The sequence below is a fragment of the Propithecus coquereli genome, unplaced genomic scaffold, assembly GCF_000956105.1.
Source record: "Propithecus coquereli isolate 6110/MARCELLA unplaced genomic scaffold, Pcoq_1.0 Scaffold20, whole genome shotgun sequence".
NCBI lineage: Eukaryota > Metazoa > Chordata > Mammalia > Primates > Indriidae > Propithecus > Propithecus coquereli.
In genome coordinates this window covers 3,476,203-3,490,441 of record NW_012144967.1, presented here as the reverse complement: position 1 = coordinate 3,490,441, position 14,239 = coordinate 3,476,203, and the positions used below count along the sequence as shown (strand labels likewise).

Here is a 14,239-nt window from a genome sequence, read left to right as displayed (position 1 = left end):
AAACAGTGGAATTTGGCTGTGCCTTGGGTCGTCTTGCTCTGCAATACCGCCTATGGTTGTTGGCGGTTTTCTGCTGAGGCTGAGCCGTTTGCTCCAGCCTACGACTAAACTCATTAAGTTGGGAGATTTTTTTCAATTGGACGGGTGTTTTTAAAGTCTCGTCTTTCCAGCCCCAAACAAGGTGTAACAACGCACTCTTCCTTCTAAGGAATGAGATGAGAGACAAGGATCACTCCAGACATCTCCTACCTACGGTTTGAGGTTTTTTTTCTTAAAGGCGAGGCTTGCATTCCTCAGCAGCTATGTACAAAGCTCCCTGAAACCTTGTCTCTCTAAAGTTAGTGTGCAGGGTTTTCCAAGGCTGAGAGCGCCTAATACATGGGGAAGCACTTCCTTGAGGTGGAAGATCTCTCCCCTCACCTTTCCTCTTTTTCCCTGCAGGCTAGTGCCTACTTTTTATCAGTTTGCACAATCGCTTAGATAAACACCGAGGAAGAGATTCTCTTTAATTATCAAAGACACATCTTTTCAGGGGGCCAACAAAGCGTTTATTTCACCCGCCAAACTAAAGGAGAGTTATTCCAGTTTAGGAGGAAGATGCAAGCGGTTTGGGACCTTGAACAAGGCAAATATGGTTTTGGTATGTTTACTTACAGTATTTTTTTCTCTCTCTCTCCTTTCTCACTTTTCTCCTTGTGCTGTGTGGGGTTGGGGATGACTTGGGGCTTTTCAAAAAATCGGTTTGCTAACGTGTATGAAATGCCTAGGACTGTGGTTTAAGGGGTTCGGGGAAGGGGGAACAGAGTCAATTTAATGCGTTGCCATATTTTATTACATGTGTGTGGTAGGAGAAGTGGAGGGGGAGAGGGGGAAAATACAATTGCAAAGCTGCCAAAATATGATTAAACCGAAGCGTTAAGACTGCGGTGCCTCCCATCCCCTCGTCCTGTCTCCTCAAACTCATTTCCTTCCATAGAGCAAACTAAAAATCAGTCCTATAAGCGTGGTTTTCCAAGCAGCAGACGACTCGGTTTTCTAGCAAAGGAGCTGCTAAGGCTCTCACTAAGTACCAGAATTTACTGTTCGATTTGCCTCTGCGCTTCGTTTTGCAACCTTGTGCAACTGACAGCCAGGCAGGCTGGGAGGGAGAAAAGCCTAGCCCAGCGCCCTCGGCCGCCGTTCGGGTAGGCGAGCGCTCGGTTAAGCTAGGAGGAGAAACGCAACGAGAAGGGTACTCACCATCGGGCGGGGTGGTGGAGCTGGCGTGCGGATTTCAGGCAAACGTTTACCTTTTTGCTGTCTATTGCAACCGCGCCGGGCTGACTTAAGAAGCAATTCTGTGCTCTGTCCAGAACGTTCAAGGAACGGTTCCTCATTTTTAAAAAGCCAGCGAGAGAGACGACAGAGACAGAGAGAAAGAAAAAGAGAGGAGGGGGTGAGGGGGACGCACATAAACCCAGTTCAAAAAAAAAAAAAAATCACCTCTTCGCCAGTGACTCGGGAAACGCAGAGGTGGCGAGATCCGAGTATGGTCCAACCAAGCCAGAGCCAATTAATTTTAAATCCTGAAGAATTATTCAGATTAAAATGTACAGAAGTTTCATTCTCCTATGCCTACGTGAGCCCAAAGTCGTTTCCCTTTAAGAGCTCCTTTTCTTTTAAAGTTGAATTTTAGGCAGCGAGGACTCTTACACTAGGGGGCAGACAGATACTGTACTTGCTCCAATCTTAAGCAATTTTTTCCCTCCCAGCATATGCTCTGATTTAGCACTGTAAATTTTTCAGAGGACCCAACTCTGACAGCCCCTGGTGATTTTCAAAGTACCACAAGCCAGTGGTTAAAAATTGCATTGACTTGGAAGTTCAGAGGGACACAATGGAAGCCCCTTTCCCTATTCATGGAGCTCCAGTGTGGTGGAAGAGAAAAACACACACGCACTAGATTGAGGGAAAGGAGGAATTCAATGAATCCTGGAGGATGGAACTGGTTTCCACTGAGTTCAGAGTTAAACTCGGCATTTGCTGGGGTCTGTATTCATATTGTGATTTAATCTGTAAAGAATTACAGCCCATCAGGACACTTTCTACAAGAAAATTATATTCCTGGGTGTTTAGTTTTTAGTTTCTTTCTTTTTTTTTTTTTTTTTTTTTTTCCAGATTAGGACAAATGTTTATCCAACTTTCTCTAGCCAAATTAAAACTTGCCATTCCCTTCATTAAAATAAATTTACATCTGCAATAAAAGACTGAGCTGGGTTTTTTTAAACAAACAATAACAATATATAGATATTTATCTTTTAGTCTGAGAGCTTTTTAATCTTAGAGTCACAGCACATAAACATCTCTGAAGAAGACATTTAAAAATATTTTTGCCTTTTTTTCTTCTTAGTCTTTAATCCTATCTCTTTTTCTATGCACTAAACTTAACTACAATTTATAGAGTGATTTTTTTTCCCTTTGTAATAGCATTCTCATAACTGAATGAGTCCTAAAATACAGAGTGAAACACCTCTAATTTCATGGCAGCCCTGTGATCGTTTCCCTAGCAGGCTCCAATTCTGTAAGAGGTGGTTGGGAAATTCTTCATTTTCAATCTAAGCGGTCAGAGTGTACTTTAAATTCCCAAAACCTCTAAATGGAGTGGGGAAGCTCTTCCTTCTCAAAATTGCCACTTCAAATATTTGTAAAAGGTAATCTTGCTATGGAAGTCTCCCTACTCAAGAGGCAAGATTATGATTTCCCTATAATCAATTATTTTCATCTTCTACTAAATTGAGATGGGAATGCCCATTAGATTTCCTCTCTCAATCCCAGCCTCACCACATCTCTGCTGAACTTGCCCTAATCCACTGACATTTGTAGCATTAGGCAATTCCTGAGTCAAAGAGGTTGAAAGGAAACAAACAAACAAACAAACAAAACTCAAAACCTTCTCCTTCGAAATGATTTCTTTTCCCCCCTTCTTGTCCTCTTCAGGAGAAAGTTATATTGTGTCTCTTATCAACCTGAAATTCTCAGCTTGGCTTCACTCTGTGGCAATTTTATTACACACTAGGTTTATGATAGTTCAGTGTCCACTATAGGTTTGTTTTTTGTGGGTTTTTTTTACAATTTTCAAAAAATCTCAGCACCTGCAGCTTTAGTGAAATATGATTTCCGCGGAGAAAGAGTGAGGGCTTAGGTTGTTTTAGGAGTGAAGCTTAAAGAGGATTTTTCTTTTCCTAAAAACCAGCCCCTATCTGCCCATATCTGTACTTCGTCCCCACCTCTTTTTCTGCCAATATGTGTAAAAAGAATTGAATGCAAAAGTGCAATCTACACATGTCAATTATATGTATGGTTTATTTTTAAAAATACCTTTATCTTTTCAATTTTTCAGCTACCAAGGTTGCTTTTCTGTAGTTGTCAATTTACTCTTTATACTTGTTCATTTTTTTTCCCCTGGAGCTCAGCATCTTTTCTGTGCAATATTTTAATTGTTCATAAACCTGGTTGGCTTGCCGGCATACAGTTTTTCTTGGTGCAAAGTGTGTATAAGGGAGACACAATTTTCTTGTATAAATGTGGAATAATAATAGTCCACTAATTGGTCATAATCAAATAGCAAGTTTACTGCGTTGGAATATAGTGTGCTCTGGGGGCAATTCTACATGTTTGATGTTTAACACCAAACCCCCTGGAATGCAAAACACAAGCGTATCAATGATTTTAGCACATTAAGCAGAATGACATAGGTTATGAAGTTGTTCTTTTTGCAGTGACTCTCTTGAGATAGAATATGGCTTGTGTGTGGTTCTTGTAACTTGTACTGGTATTATTTCCAATGTGGGGCAGAATCTCTGGGTGTGTTTTAATGACTATATGAATGCTTAAAAGGAACTTGAAGAACAATGAAGTCTGTACTCAACTGTTCTATGACCTAGAAGCATAGTCGCTGAAGTCTTTGTCTGTGTACATTGACAAATGTGCATCTGATACATGTGCGCTTACATATGTGTACAGAGGGTGTGCATAGAGGAGGCTTGGCGGCTGCCTCCGCCTGTCCATCAGCAGGCAGCAGTCTTTTCCCTCTCACCATGATGGGGTGTGTGGCAGGATGTTGGCTTGAGAGTTAGCTAAAACCAAAGAGAGAGGATAAAGTTGAGGAAAATTGATTTTAATTGCGTCATGACAATGAGATGAAGTCTACTTCTGCTTCTTAGCATCCGAGATGCTTTATTTGAGCAATTAAAATGTCAGGCTGCATACCTGTGAAATGTTAACCCTACAAGGAGAAAACAAACGCTAAACGACTTTTTTGCTCTAAAAAAGAAAAAAAAGTGAGCCATCAAACAGAGCAAGTGATCAGAGTTGATTAAGAGAAGGGTTTACCATCACCCGGATTTGGCCAAATCTTTCTTTTGGAAATGCCTGCAAGCTCAATTCCTGGCACCTTCCCACCTGCCACCCCCTACCCTCTGCAAAGAAACTAGAGAACTTTTCTCTTTCTTTGGCATTATGGGCAAAAAGATGCGCCGGGAGTCCCGGGTGGTGCGCGAGCGGCGGATTTCGTGGCATCGCCAAGTTGCGACAGGCGAAGTCCTCGATTCCATCCAAAGCCTCTCGCGGAGCCTTTAAGAGACGTTGTGTGTGCGCGCTGCGTTAGTCTCCCCGCCAGGGCAGAAACCTCGGGTGCTGGGTGTGGGGAAAGCGGGGGCTGCGCTCCCAGGGCCGGCACGGCCCATCCCCCGCTCGGCAGCAGCGGCAGCGCGGCCACCGGGTCCCCGCCCCCCCTCGTCCCCCGCTAGCCCCGCGTCGCGGCAGTGACACCGCTCGCGCTAGGACCGGGCTGCGCCCGCGGCCGCCATGGCGGGGCCGCCGCGCTCCGGCCAATGACGGCGAGGGGGCGGCGCGCGCGCTCCTGGCCAGGCCAACCCCGGCTGCTGCCTTATAAGGCGCGCCGTCGCCATGGCAACGTGCGCTAAGTTGCAGCAGTCGTGTCAAAGTTCACTATATAGAGAGCTCAGTGAGCTGATCGCGGAGAAGCCACTTCTGCCAGCCCCGGCGCCTATAAATCGCATTCCCTCCCGCGCCCCCCTTTTTAGCATATTTGATCACTTTGATTCTCTGTTCTTTTCTCTCCGCGGTGTGTGTGTGCGTGCGCGCGTGTGTGTTTTCTTCTCCTCCTCCTCCTCTCCCCGAGTTGCCTCCTTTCTCCGGGTGCCGTGCTGCCTTTTTCCCCCTCTTTCATTCTTTCTTTCCGTCTTTTTCTCCCCCCTCTGCGCACGAAGGATGTGCTTCTAGGTGGTGATCTGCCCTCCTCTCTCTCTTTTATCATTTCTCCCCCGCCGCCGGCGAGTTGACTCTTTCCCTATGTGTGTGAGGCGGCGGCGGCAGCAGCAGCAGCAGCGGCTCCGGCGGCGGCAGCAGCGGCAGCAGCGACTTCAGCGGCGGCGGCGGCGCTAGACGCGGCGGCTCCGGGCCCGACCCGGCGGCTTCGGCGGCGGCTCCGGCGGCGGCGGCGGCCCAGGCGGCCCGCAGGGAGCGGCGAGCGGCCTCCACCCGGCGACTGCGGGCGGCAGCGGCCGGAACGAGCGAGGCGCGCGCCGGGCGCCCGGGGCAGGCGGCGGCGGCGGCCCAGCGCCAGGACGACGCCGCGCAGCGCCCGACGCGGACCACTTTCATGCTGATTCCCCCGGACCCGGGCAGCGCTCCGGCCACTCCGCGGGCCGCCGGCCTCCGCCCCGGCCTGCCTGGCTCCCTGGGCGCACCCGCGCCCGGCGCCTCCGATCTCCTAGTCCTCCTGATTTCGATGGCTTTCCTGAATGGCTGACTGTGGGCTGCCCTGGACTTGGCCCCCGGACAGTCGCCTCTCCTCCTCCTCCACCTCCTCCTCCTTCTCCTCCTCCTCTTCCTCCTCCTCCTCCTCTTCCTCCTCCTCCTCCGCCAACTCCTCGGCTGCACACCAGCTCTGAGAGCGAGAGAGTGAACGAGAGAGGGAGGGAGAGAGTGAGAGCGAGCGAGATCTTTGGAGAGATTTTTTTTTTTGCCTCCTACTTCTGTCTTGAAGCCAGACAATCGACTTGCAGCTCTCCCTCCCCTCCCTCTCTCTCCACGTTCTGCTCCCACTCGCTCTCCTGTCCCCTTCCCCTCCCCTCCCGGCGGAAAGCCCCCCGAAACCAACAAAGCTGAGCCGAGGAAAACAAACAAAACAAACACACCGGGCCAGACAAGCAATCGACAAAACTTTGCAAAAGCAAAAACAAAAAAGGAAAAACTAACCAACCTCAACCAACCAGCCCCCGAGCCACCCGGTGCGCCCTCCCGCGCCCTCTCGCACCCTCGCACACACAAAAGGCGGCGCGCCGGAGCCCGAGACCCGGGAGCCGCCGCCGCCCCGCCGCCGCCCGCAGCCAGGGGAGCAGGAAGTCCGGACGCAGCCCCCATAGATATGGCAATGGTAGTCAGCACGTGGCGCGACCCCCAGGACGAGGTGCCCGGCTCGCAGGGCAGCCAGGCCTCGCAGGCGCCGCCTGTGCCCGGCCCGCCGCCCGGCGCCCCGCACACGCCGCAGACGCCCGGCCAAGGGGGCCCGGCCAGCACGCCGGCCCAGACGGCGGCCGGTGGCCAGGGCGGCCCTGGCGGCCCAGGCAGCGACAAGCAGCAGCAACAGCAACACATCGAGTGCGTGGTGTGCGGGGACAAGTCGAGCGGCAAGCACTACGGCCAGTTCACGTGCGAGGGCTGCAAGAGCTTCTTCAAGCGCAGCGTGCGGAGGAACCTGAGCTACACGTGCCGCGCCAACCGGAACTGTCCCATCGACCAGCACCACCGCAACCAGTGCCAGTACTGCCGCCTCAAAAAGTGCCTCAAAGTGGGCATGAGACGGGAAGGTATCGGCCTCTCATTTCTCCTCCCCTCGCCCGGGGTCCCGGGTCCCTGGGTGCGTTTGGCTAGCCTGCTCTGGGTAAGGACACAGAAGCCCCAAGCTCTTCTCTTCGTATTGCAGCGGAAAGGGTTTTATACTAGAAGCGAGTTCTGCACTGGAACCCAGACCCCTAAATCCGCATGCTTTGGCCGACTGATTTCCTTCTCTATTCTTTCTTTGGGCTGTTTTCATTTTCTTTGCATTGATTGCGAGTTCATTGGAGTCCGCCTTTCTGCAAGGGATGGGGTATTTGTTGTTGTTGTTTTAAAGCCTGGTTTACTTCTCTCTCTCTCTCTTTCTGCTTGTTTTTCCTGCATGTTCAACATATGTCCCTCCTCTCCACCCCTCTCCCCAGCCCCCACCTTCTCAAAAAAAAAAAAAAACCTGAGATTGTACTTTTGTACAGGAGGTTCAAATTACAAATGGCAATTTTATGCACTTCGCCGTATTAACGCTGCCGCCCGGGCAGCGCTCATGTGACCCTCCATGGATTAACATTCTGCTAAAAAAAAAAAAATACCTCTGTTTTCTTTTTTCCTTTCACTTTTGAATCGAGGAGAACGCAATAGGAAGTAGGAAAGGGTGGGCGAGGGGCCTTCGGCGGCTGCTTTCGCTCTGCGCGAGTTGGGTCTTTGTGATATAAAATTCGCCGAGCGCCGCGAGCCGTGCTCTGCCAATGGCGCGCTCGGCGCGGGGCGCGGGCTCCGGGTTGGGGCGAGCCAACGCCGGGGCTTCTTTGTGTTTCTGAGAGAGCGACTCTCCCGGTCCGGAGTCAGATAACAGCCTGAGCTGGAGCTTCGCCGGCTTTCCCCGGCCCTCATATGCCCTGCCCGGGCTCCGCTGGTGCCGGCCGCCCGCTCCCTGCCTCTTCCCGGCTTCCTCTCGCCTTGGCCGGCCTGTCTCTCTCCGCCCTCTCCCTCGGTCTCTTTCTTCGAGCACACTGATTAGACTGACGCCAGACCTCGGCTTTCTGCTTGTCTCTGACCAGGGGTTCCCCGCCGGGCTGGGGCTGGGGCTGGGCCTGGGGCTGCGGGGTTTGGGGGAGAGTCGTTCAGGGGCGGCCACAGGCCGTCTGGGGTGAACACTTGTGTCTTTTGCAAAAGCGTCTCACCCTCCCCCCAGACTCGCCCCTCCCGCTCCCTCTCCTCCAATCAATAAGAAATATCAGCTGTTTAGCTGTAAAGAAGAAAGATGCCCTCAGAATGCTACATCCCGCCCACAGCGCCGTGGACCCCGAGGCAAAGTGGCCAATTCTGGGTCCTCGGCGGACCAGCCCCGAGCGGGCCTCAGAGGCAAGTGTGCCCCTCTGGCCGTCAGAGCTTGCCTGGGTGGTGATTTGAGAGGAGTGGTGCCGGGAGCCCTGCGGCTCCCAGGTCTGTGGCAGGCCTGCCTGGTTCTTGCGCTGCTCGGGGTCCGGGGTAGATGGGGGTCGGGCTGGGGCAGACCCTGCTGGGGGACCTGAGGACCAAGGCTGGTCATTAACTGCGGAGTGTCTCCTTTCCTCCCCGCAGCGGTGCAGAGGGGCAGGATGCCGCCCACCCAGCCGACCCATGGGCAGTTCGCGCTGACCAACGGGGACCCCCTCAACTGCCACTCGTACCTGTCCGGATATATTTCCCTGCTGCTGCGCGCCGAGCCCTATCCCACGTCGCGCTTCGGCAGCCAGTGTATGCAGCCCAACAACATCATGGGCATCGAGAACATTTGCGAACTGGCCGCACGGATGCTCTTCAGCGCCGTCGAGTGGGCCCGGAACATCCCCTTCTTCCCTGACCTGCAGATCACGGACCAGGTGGCCCTGCTTCGTCTCACCTGGAGCGAGCTGTTTGTGCTGAATGCTGCCCAGTGCTCCATGCCCCTCCACGTCGCCCCACTCCTGGCCGCAGCAGGCCTGCACGCTTCGCCCATGTCCGCCGACCGGGTGGTCGCCTTTATGGACCACATACGGATCTTCCAAGAGCAAGTGGAGAAGCTCAAGGCGCTGCACGTCGATTCGGCCGAGTACAGCTGCCTCAAGGCCATAGTCCTGTTCACCTCAGGTAGGAAGGACCCCTGTCCTCTCATGCCCAAGAGCTCCTAGCCCAGGGTTAGGGCCCAGAGAACTTGGGAGTCCCCAGGGCAAGCCCAGCCTCCCCCTTGAAAGGCCAAACTGTTGAGTGCAACTTGAAGTAGGAACTTTGTATAGCTGCTGGGCACCACCAGGCCTGTCCTGGGGAGAGGAGAAGAAGGCTGGGCTGCAGGAAGGATGCTTCAGACATAGACTCCCAAAATAGGCCACAGGGAAGCCTCTCAGGCCTATGTCCCTTGCTACAGTATCCAGATTGGGATGCAGTCTCCTGCTCTCTCCCTGAGCCCAGGCCCTATGGGCCTGCTGGGCCCCATGGGAATCTCCTCAAGCCCCTGGTTTTCTCTAGCATCCTGGCTGGGCCCCCAGGAGATGCCCCTGGGCACAGGAACTAGTGGGAGTAGCCTAGGCATTGCCCCTGCAGGGGAAAAGTTTGCCTGCTAACTCTGTAGGATTTGGAACTCCCAGCAAATCCAACCTGAGGGCAGCAATTTTCAAAATCATATTCTTATTAAAATAATGCAGACTGCCAGGAGAGGGGAAAAGAGCTGTCAAGAAAGGGTGAGAGGAGGACAGGGACCATCATAACTCCTCAGACTGTCTGCTGGAAGTTGCAGACTCTGGCCTCTTGCTGCCCCTGCCCAGGCAAACACTTTAGGCTATTTTCAAACAGCCTAAAGTGTATGCCAACTTGAGGTAGATATGAATGTTGCTGGAGATATAAAACCATCATTGACTGCATTATGAAATCTAATTAGTTTGCATGTAGTTTAACCTGTGTGAGTAATAGATCTGATATTAATTAACTCTTGAGGCCAAATGATTTTTGAAAGTGTCTGGCTTTCCATTTGGGGCCACACCTGAGCCTTTTGGCTGCCTCCAGGCTGAGTTCAGCATAGCCCAGGTGGGTGGAAATCACCACCCCCCTTCACATTCTTGTACTAAGTTGTCAGCTGATCCCTTTGTCATGGCTGAGACGGGGAAAGGGGTTCCCGGTTAAGAATAACAAACATTTGGACATTGGCAGGGCTTGGAACCTAGTCACCCACTGCAATTTTTTAAGCCTGTAATCAGGAAACTAGGAGAGATGTGTAGTTTATGTGGCAAACAAAAAGGAGGTCCACAGTCTCTTCCTTATTGTTTGAAAGAAGTCTGGGGAGTCAGGTAAAAAAAAAATAGCTGAATCTTTTGCAGCTTCTGAGTCTTCAAACTGCTTTTACACATTGCTGCTTTTCACATAAAACCTCCCCCCGACAGTCACCCCAGATTCTGCCTTTGGAAGTCTTTGGGTATTGATCAGAGGGCAGAGTCTGGGCAGGGAAGCTGTATGCAGAGGCATGGATCTGGGTTGTTTTTCTCATGAGCCCCTCGTATCTAGAACGTTTGCTTAATGCAAATATACAGGCAGGATATTCCCCTACCCTACAGCCACTTTCACCCCATCCCACAACCCGACACTCAGCCCACATTCTCAGACAAAGAGGGTGGTGGTTAATTTCTTGATATCATTGTTAGCTCTTAGCCTTACCCTTGGTCTTTCAAGGGGAAAAAATGCCTGATACTGTTGTAACAGCTTAATTTATGACTATTTGCAAAATGTGGAGGCCTGTGTGGAGAATGCACAACCCCTTACAAAGAGATAAAGGTTCCTATTATCCGATTCAGAGGGAGACACAGTACTGATGCCGAGGGAAGGAGTCCTATGCAAACAGATCTTTTAGTTTCTGACCGTAGACACCTATGCATTTTGTAGACATGCAGAGTCCTGGGTACACATATGAGAAGGTTACCTGTGTGTTCTGGTTCTTGGGGTGGAGATGGTGGTGGCTGTTTTTGAATATCTGTTTTAATGATTCACAATATGCATGTGCTAACCCCAGTCTTGTCTGGGGAACCCCAAAAGGTCAGGTCACAACCTGAACCGCCTTTACCAAGAAGCTTCTCATTTCAAAGGCACTTATTGTATTTTCACATATCAGAAAAAGAAAAGTGTTTTCCTGAAGATAACAGGGAGGGGGTGCTTCTTGGAGGGACCTGGGTTTTAAAAAATAAAGGGGGGGTGGGAGAAAAAGGGAGAGAGAAGAAAAGGGGGGAAAAGAAACAGCTCAAATGAACAGAGAGATCACAGTTTGCATGGCTGCCCTTCAATAGGCTAAACTGACAAGATCAGTTTTAAAGGGCCACTTAAATCAGTTTCAAAGACTGGAGAAAAATGAGTCGCCCTCTTTGGGGAGAATCTGAGGCTGGGTCGTGGACGCCATTACTTGGGGCTGGGCCAGGTTGTCCTCCCCCACCACCACCACCACTGTATAATTATAAGCTGAACTATTATTTACAGAGGAGGGGGAAGAGTGCTGGCAGTTTTGGTTTTGTCTGTTTACTGACATGGGCCAGATAGACCCAATGTACTTTTGCTTGGGCCTCCCAGTGACCCAGCCTGAGGACTGGGGCAGTGAAAGCCTGTAGCGCTCTGAGCTGCATTTTATTTTAAAGCAAACACTCCAGGACCATCTCATGCTCTTTCTCAACCCGCCACCCCTACCCCCACCCCAAGTTTTCAGTACATAGACATTTGCTCCAACTCTGTCCGGTTGGGGCAGTTTGACAGAGCACTGTGCACACACCTCATGTGACCCATTTCAAACCTCTTAATCTGATGACTGAATTCTTCTTCTTCTTCTTCTTCTTTTTTTTTTTTTTTTTTAACTTTCTTCCAGATGCCTGTGGTCTCTCTGATGTAGCCCATGTGGAAAGCTTGCAGGAAAAGTCTCAGTGTGCTTTGGAAGAATACGTTAGGAGCCAGTACCCCAACCAGCCGACGAGATTCGGAAAGCTTTTGCTTCGCCTCCCTTCCCTCCGCACCGTCTCCTCCTCAGTCATAGAGCAATTGTTTTTCGTCCGTTTGGTAGGTAAAACCCCCATCGAAACCCTCATCCGGGATATGTTACTGTCCGGCAGCAGTTTTAACTGGCCGTATATGGCAATTCAATAAATAAATAAATCAAAATAAGAAGGGGGAGTGAAACAGAGAAAGAAAAGGCAAAAGACTGGTTTGTTTGCTTAATTTCCTTCTGTTAAGAAAGGATATAAAAGGATGTTACAAGTTTGCTAAAAGAAGAGAGGGGAAGAATTTAATGGACTGTGAATTTCAAAAAAAAAAAAAAAGACTGTCAAATGAACTTTTACAGAATGCATTAAAAAAAAAAACTCCTGTGTCGGTCAGAACAACTTGCTACTTATCATTTTTGTATAAAAAGGAAATTAGTCTTTTTCTTTTTTTGGTAAATTTTTGAAAAATATTGCTAAAAGTGCATTTAAGGAGATTGGGAGAAAATTAGCAGAATGGGAAAGTAAGTCTTTTTTTTTTCCAAATTATTAATTGTCCTGTGTCTATGTACCTCTAGCTGTTCTTTTTTGTACTTTTCTGGTTCCAAACCAGTTTATTCTGTGGTTCTATAATAAGTTTTGATATAATCTTGGCTTCTTAAAAACTGTGTATCATTAAAATATATGTTCTGCAAGAATTAAAACTGAGTCCATGAAAATATCATAGGAAGACATAAAACTTTAAAAGGCAACTCAGAGATGATGGAAACGCACTTACAAGTGGTGACCAAAAATTTTAGGTGGAGTTGAGCACTCTAATTAGAAAACTGGAGGAACCACATGCAACACTTAACTTCCCCTACCCTCCCCCGAAAAAAGATACCATGACAAACCTAGCTTTTTAAAAATATTTTAAGAAAGAGAATGAACTGTGGAATTTATTGGCAGCCAAGGAATGTGTCCAAGACACATGCTGAGGTTTTGAATAAAAAGTGAACTTTTGTAATTTGAATTGGGTCCCGCTTAGTTCTTGAATTGTTATGAAAATCCTATATCTGTTTGTATATTTGCAAACCCTTTGTATTATAATTGTTGATATTTTCCCTTTTTAAAAAATACCATTGAAATCAGCATGACAAAATAACACTGTTGGCACTTATAGGTAACGTGATTGATTCAGTATCTTAGAGTTTACAGTTTGTGTTTTAAAAAAACTGAAGGTTTTTTTTTTTAAGTGCAACATTTCTGTATACTGTAAAAGTTATAATAACTGAACTGTTTGGTCGAGTCTTTGTGTGTTATATTCCAAGGAAAATTGAAAGTATTCAGAAATTAAAATATTATTTGATATCTGAAACCTGTTTGGCTGTCCCCAGTCACTGTCTTTCCATCCAGAAGAGCCCCTGTGAGCTCTCGCTGAGCAGCCGGGGGCTCCATTTGTTTACTCCCCTCAGTCAGTTTGTTCAAAGGTGGACTAGTGTATTTGCCTGTTTAATTTGGGTGTGTGTGGGGGGGAGCTGAAGTTAATGGTTTATCTATGGTTTAGGAAGTGCCATACTGATATAGTAAACCACCCCCATTCACCTAATCCTCCTTTTAATTAAAAATGGATTTTCCAGGAAAAAAAAGGCCCTTATATTTGTCACACTTAAGTGCCTGCTTAGGGAAGGTATTGTGAAAAAGTATTAGAAATCTTGAGATCAGTATCTATTTTATGATCAGAAAAAAATACTCTTTTGTACATTTCTGACAGTTACGCAGAAGATCAGTCAAGCAAGCTAATCACAGCATTGTAAATAGAGGGCAGTTGTTTGCAAGGAGTTTTTCCTTAAGTAGGTGTGATTTTTAAAAATATTCTGTGGTTCTCATCTAGTGTGGTTGTTGAGAGGATTTCAAATTCAGTGATATAGATGATAGCACTGAAGGGTCTATTTTTAATGTATATATGATAACTTGCAGTTGGGCTGCCTCTCCCTTCCCCCCATCACCTTCAGTCTGTGAGAGCATGAGCACAGGTCAAGGGAAGCTTTTCCATTGGAGTTATGTACATCAAAACACATCGACATTTTGACATTTCAGATTGTGTAGCTACAATCTGTACTACTCTTGAGATCCTTTGTCCTTAGAAGCCAAATTAAGAAAAAGAAGAGAAAGAAGAAAGAGAAAGAAAGAAGGAAGGAAAAGGAAACTTTACAGAGTGTGCTGATTTGGAAGTAGTAACTATTTGTTTGAGTCTTTTTTTTTTTCCTCTTTTCCTGGTTTGGAGGCAGCTCAGTGCTGGGAGCTTGCAATTTTGTTCTTATTGAAGCTTTCCAATTTCCCCCCACCCCTCGAAAATACTTCACCATGTTGTGGTTTGATTTTTAAAGGGGGGGCTGGTGAGGGAGGTGAAAGAAAAGGGATCATTTTGTGAAGTGTATTAAACTTTAATACTCATGAGA

At 48.6% G+C, this 14,239-nt stretch overlaps 1 protein-coding gene across 4 annotated transcripts; it reads left to right on the top strand.

Annotated features, from left to right (window-relative positions):
• Positions 1-215: 215 nt before the first annotated feature.
• NR2F2 (nuclear receptor subfamily 2, group F, member 2) lies at positions 216-13,155 on the top strand. 4 transcript variants are annotated; one of them, XM_012643767.1, is made up of 3 exons: positions 216-640; positions 8,419-8,946; positions 11,690-13,155. In XM_012643767.1, exons 1-3 carry the CDS (start codon positions 598-600, stop codon positions 11,962-11,964), a joined length of 846 nt encoding a protein of 281 aa, XP_012499221.1. In that variant the 5' UTR covers positions 216-597; the 3' UTR covers positions 11,965-13,155. The 4 variants fall into 4 exon arrangements, with proteins under 4 accessions (XP_012499221.1, XP_012499220.1, XP_012499224.1 ...); XM_012643766.1 differs by lacking the exon at positions 216-640 and adding an exon at positions 4,939-6,872; XM_012643770.1 differs by lacking the exon at positions 216-640 and adding an exon at positions 6,883-6,946.
• Positions 13,156-14,239: the final 1,084 nt, after the last annotated feature.

What these genes read in the sequence shown, in the direction of transcription:
- NR2F2 (XM_012643766.1), top strand. Translation starts at nt 6,431, where the DNA reads ATGGCAATGGTAGTCAGCACGTGGCGCGACCCCCAGGACGAGGTGCCC. An exon ending in AGTGGGCATGAGACGGGAAG is followed by an intron (nt 6,873 to 8,418) that starts GTATCGGCCTCT and finishes TCCTCCCCGCAG; the next exon opens with CGGTGCAGAGGGGCAGGATG. An exon ending in CATAGTCCTGTTCACCTCAG is followed by an intron (nt 8,947 to 11,689) that starts GTAGGAAGGACC and finishes ACTTTCTTCCAG; the next exon opens with ATGCCTGTGGTCTCTCTGAT.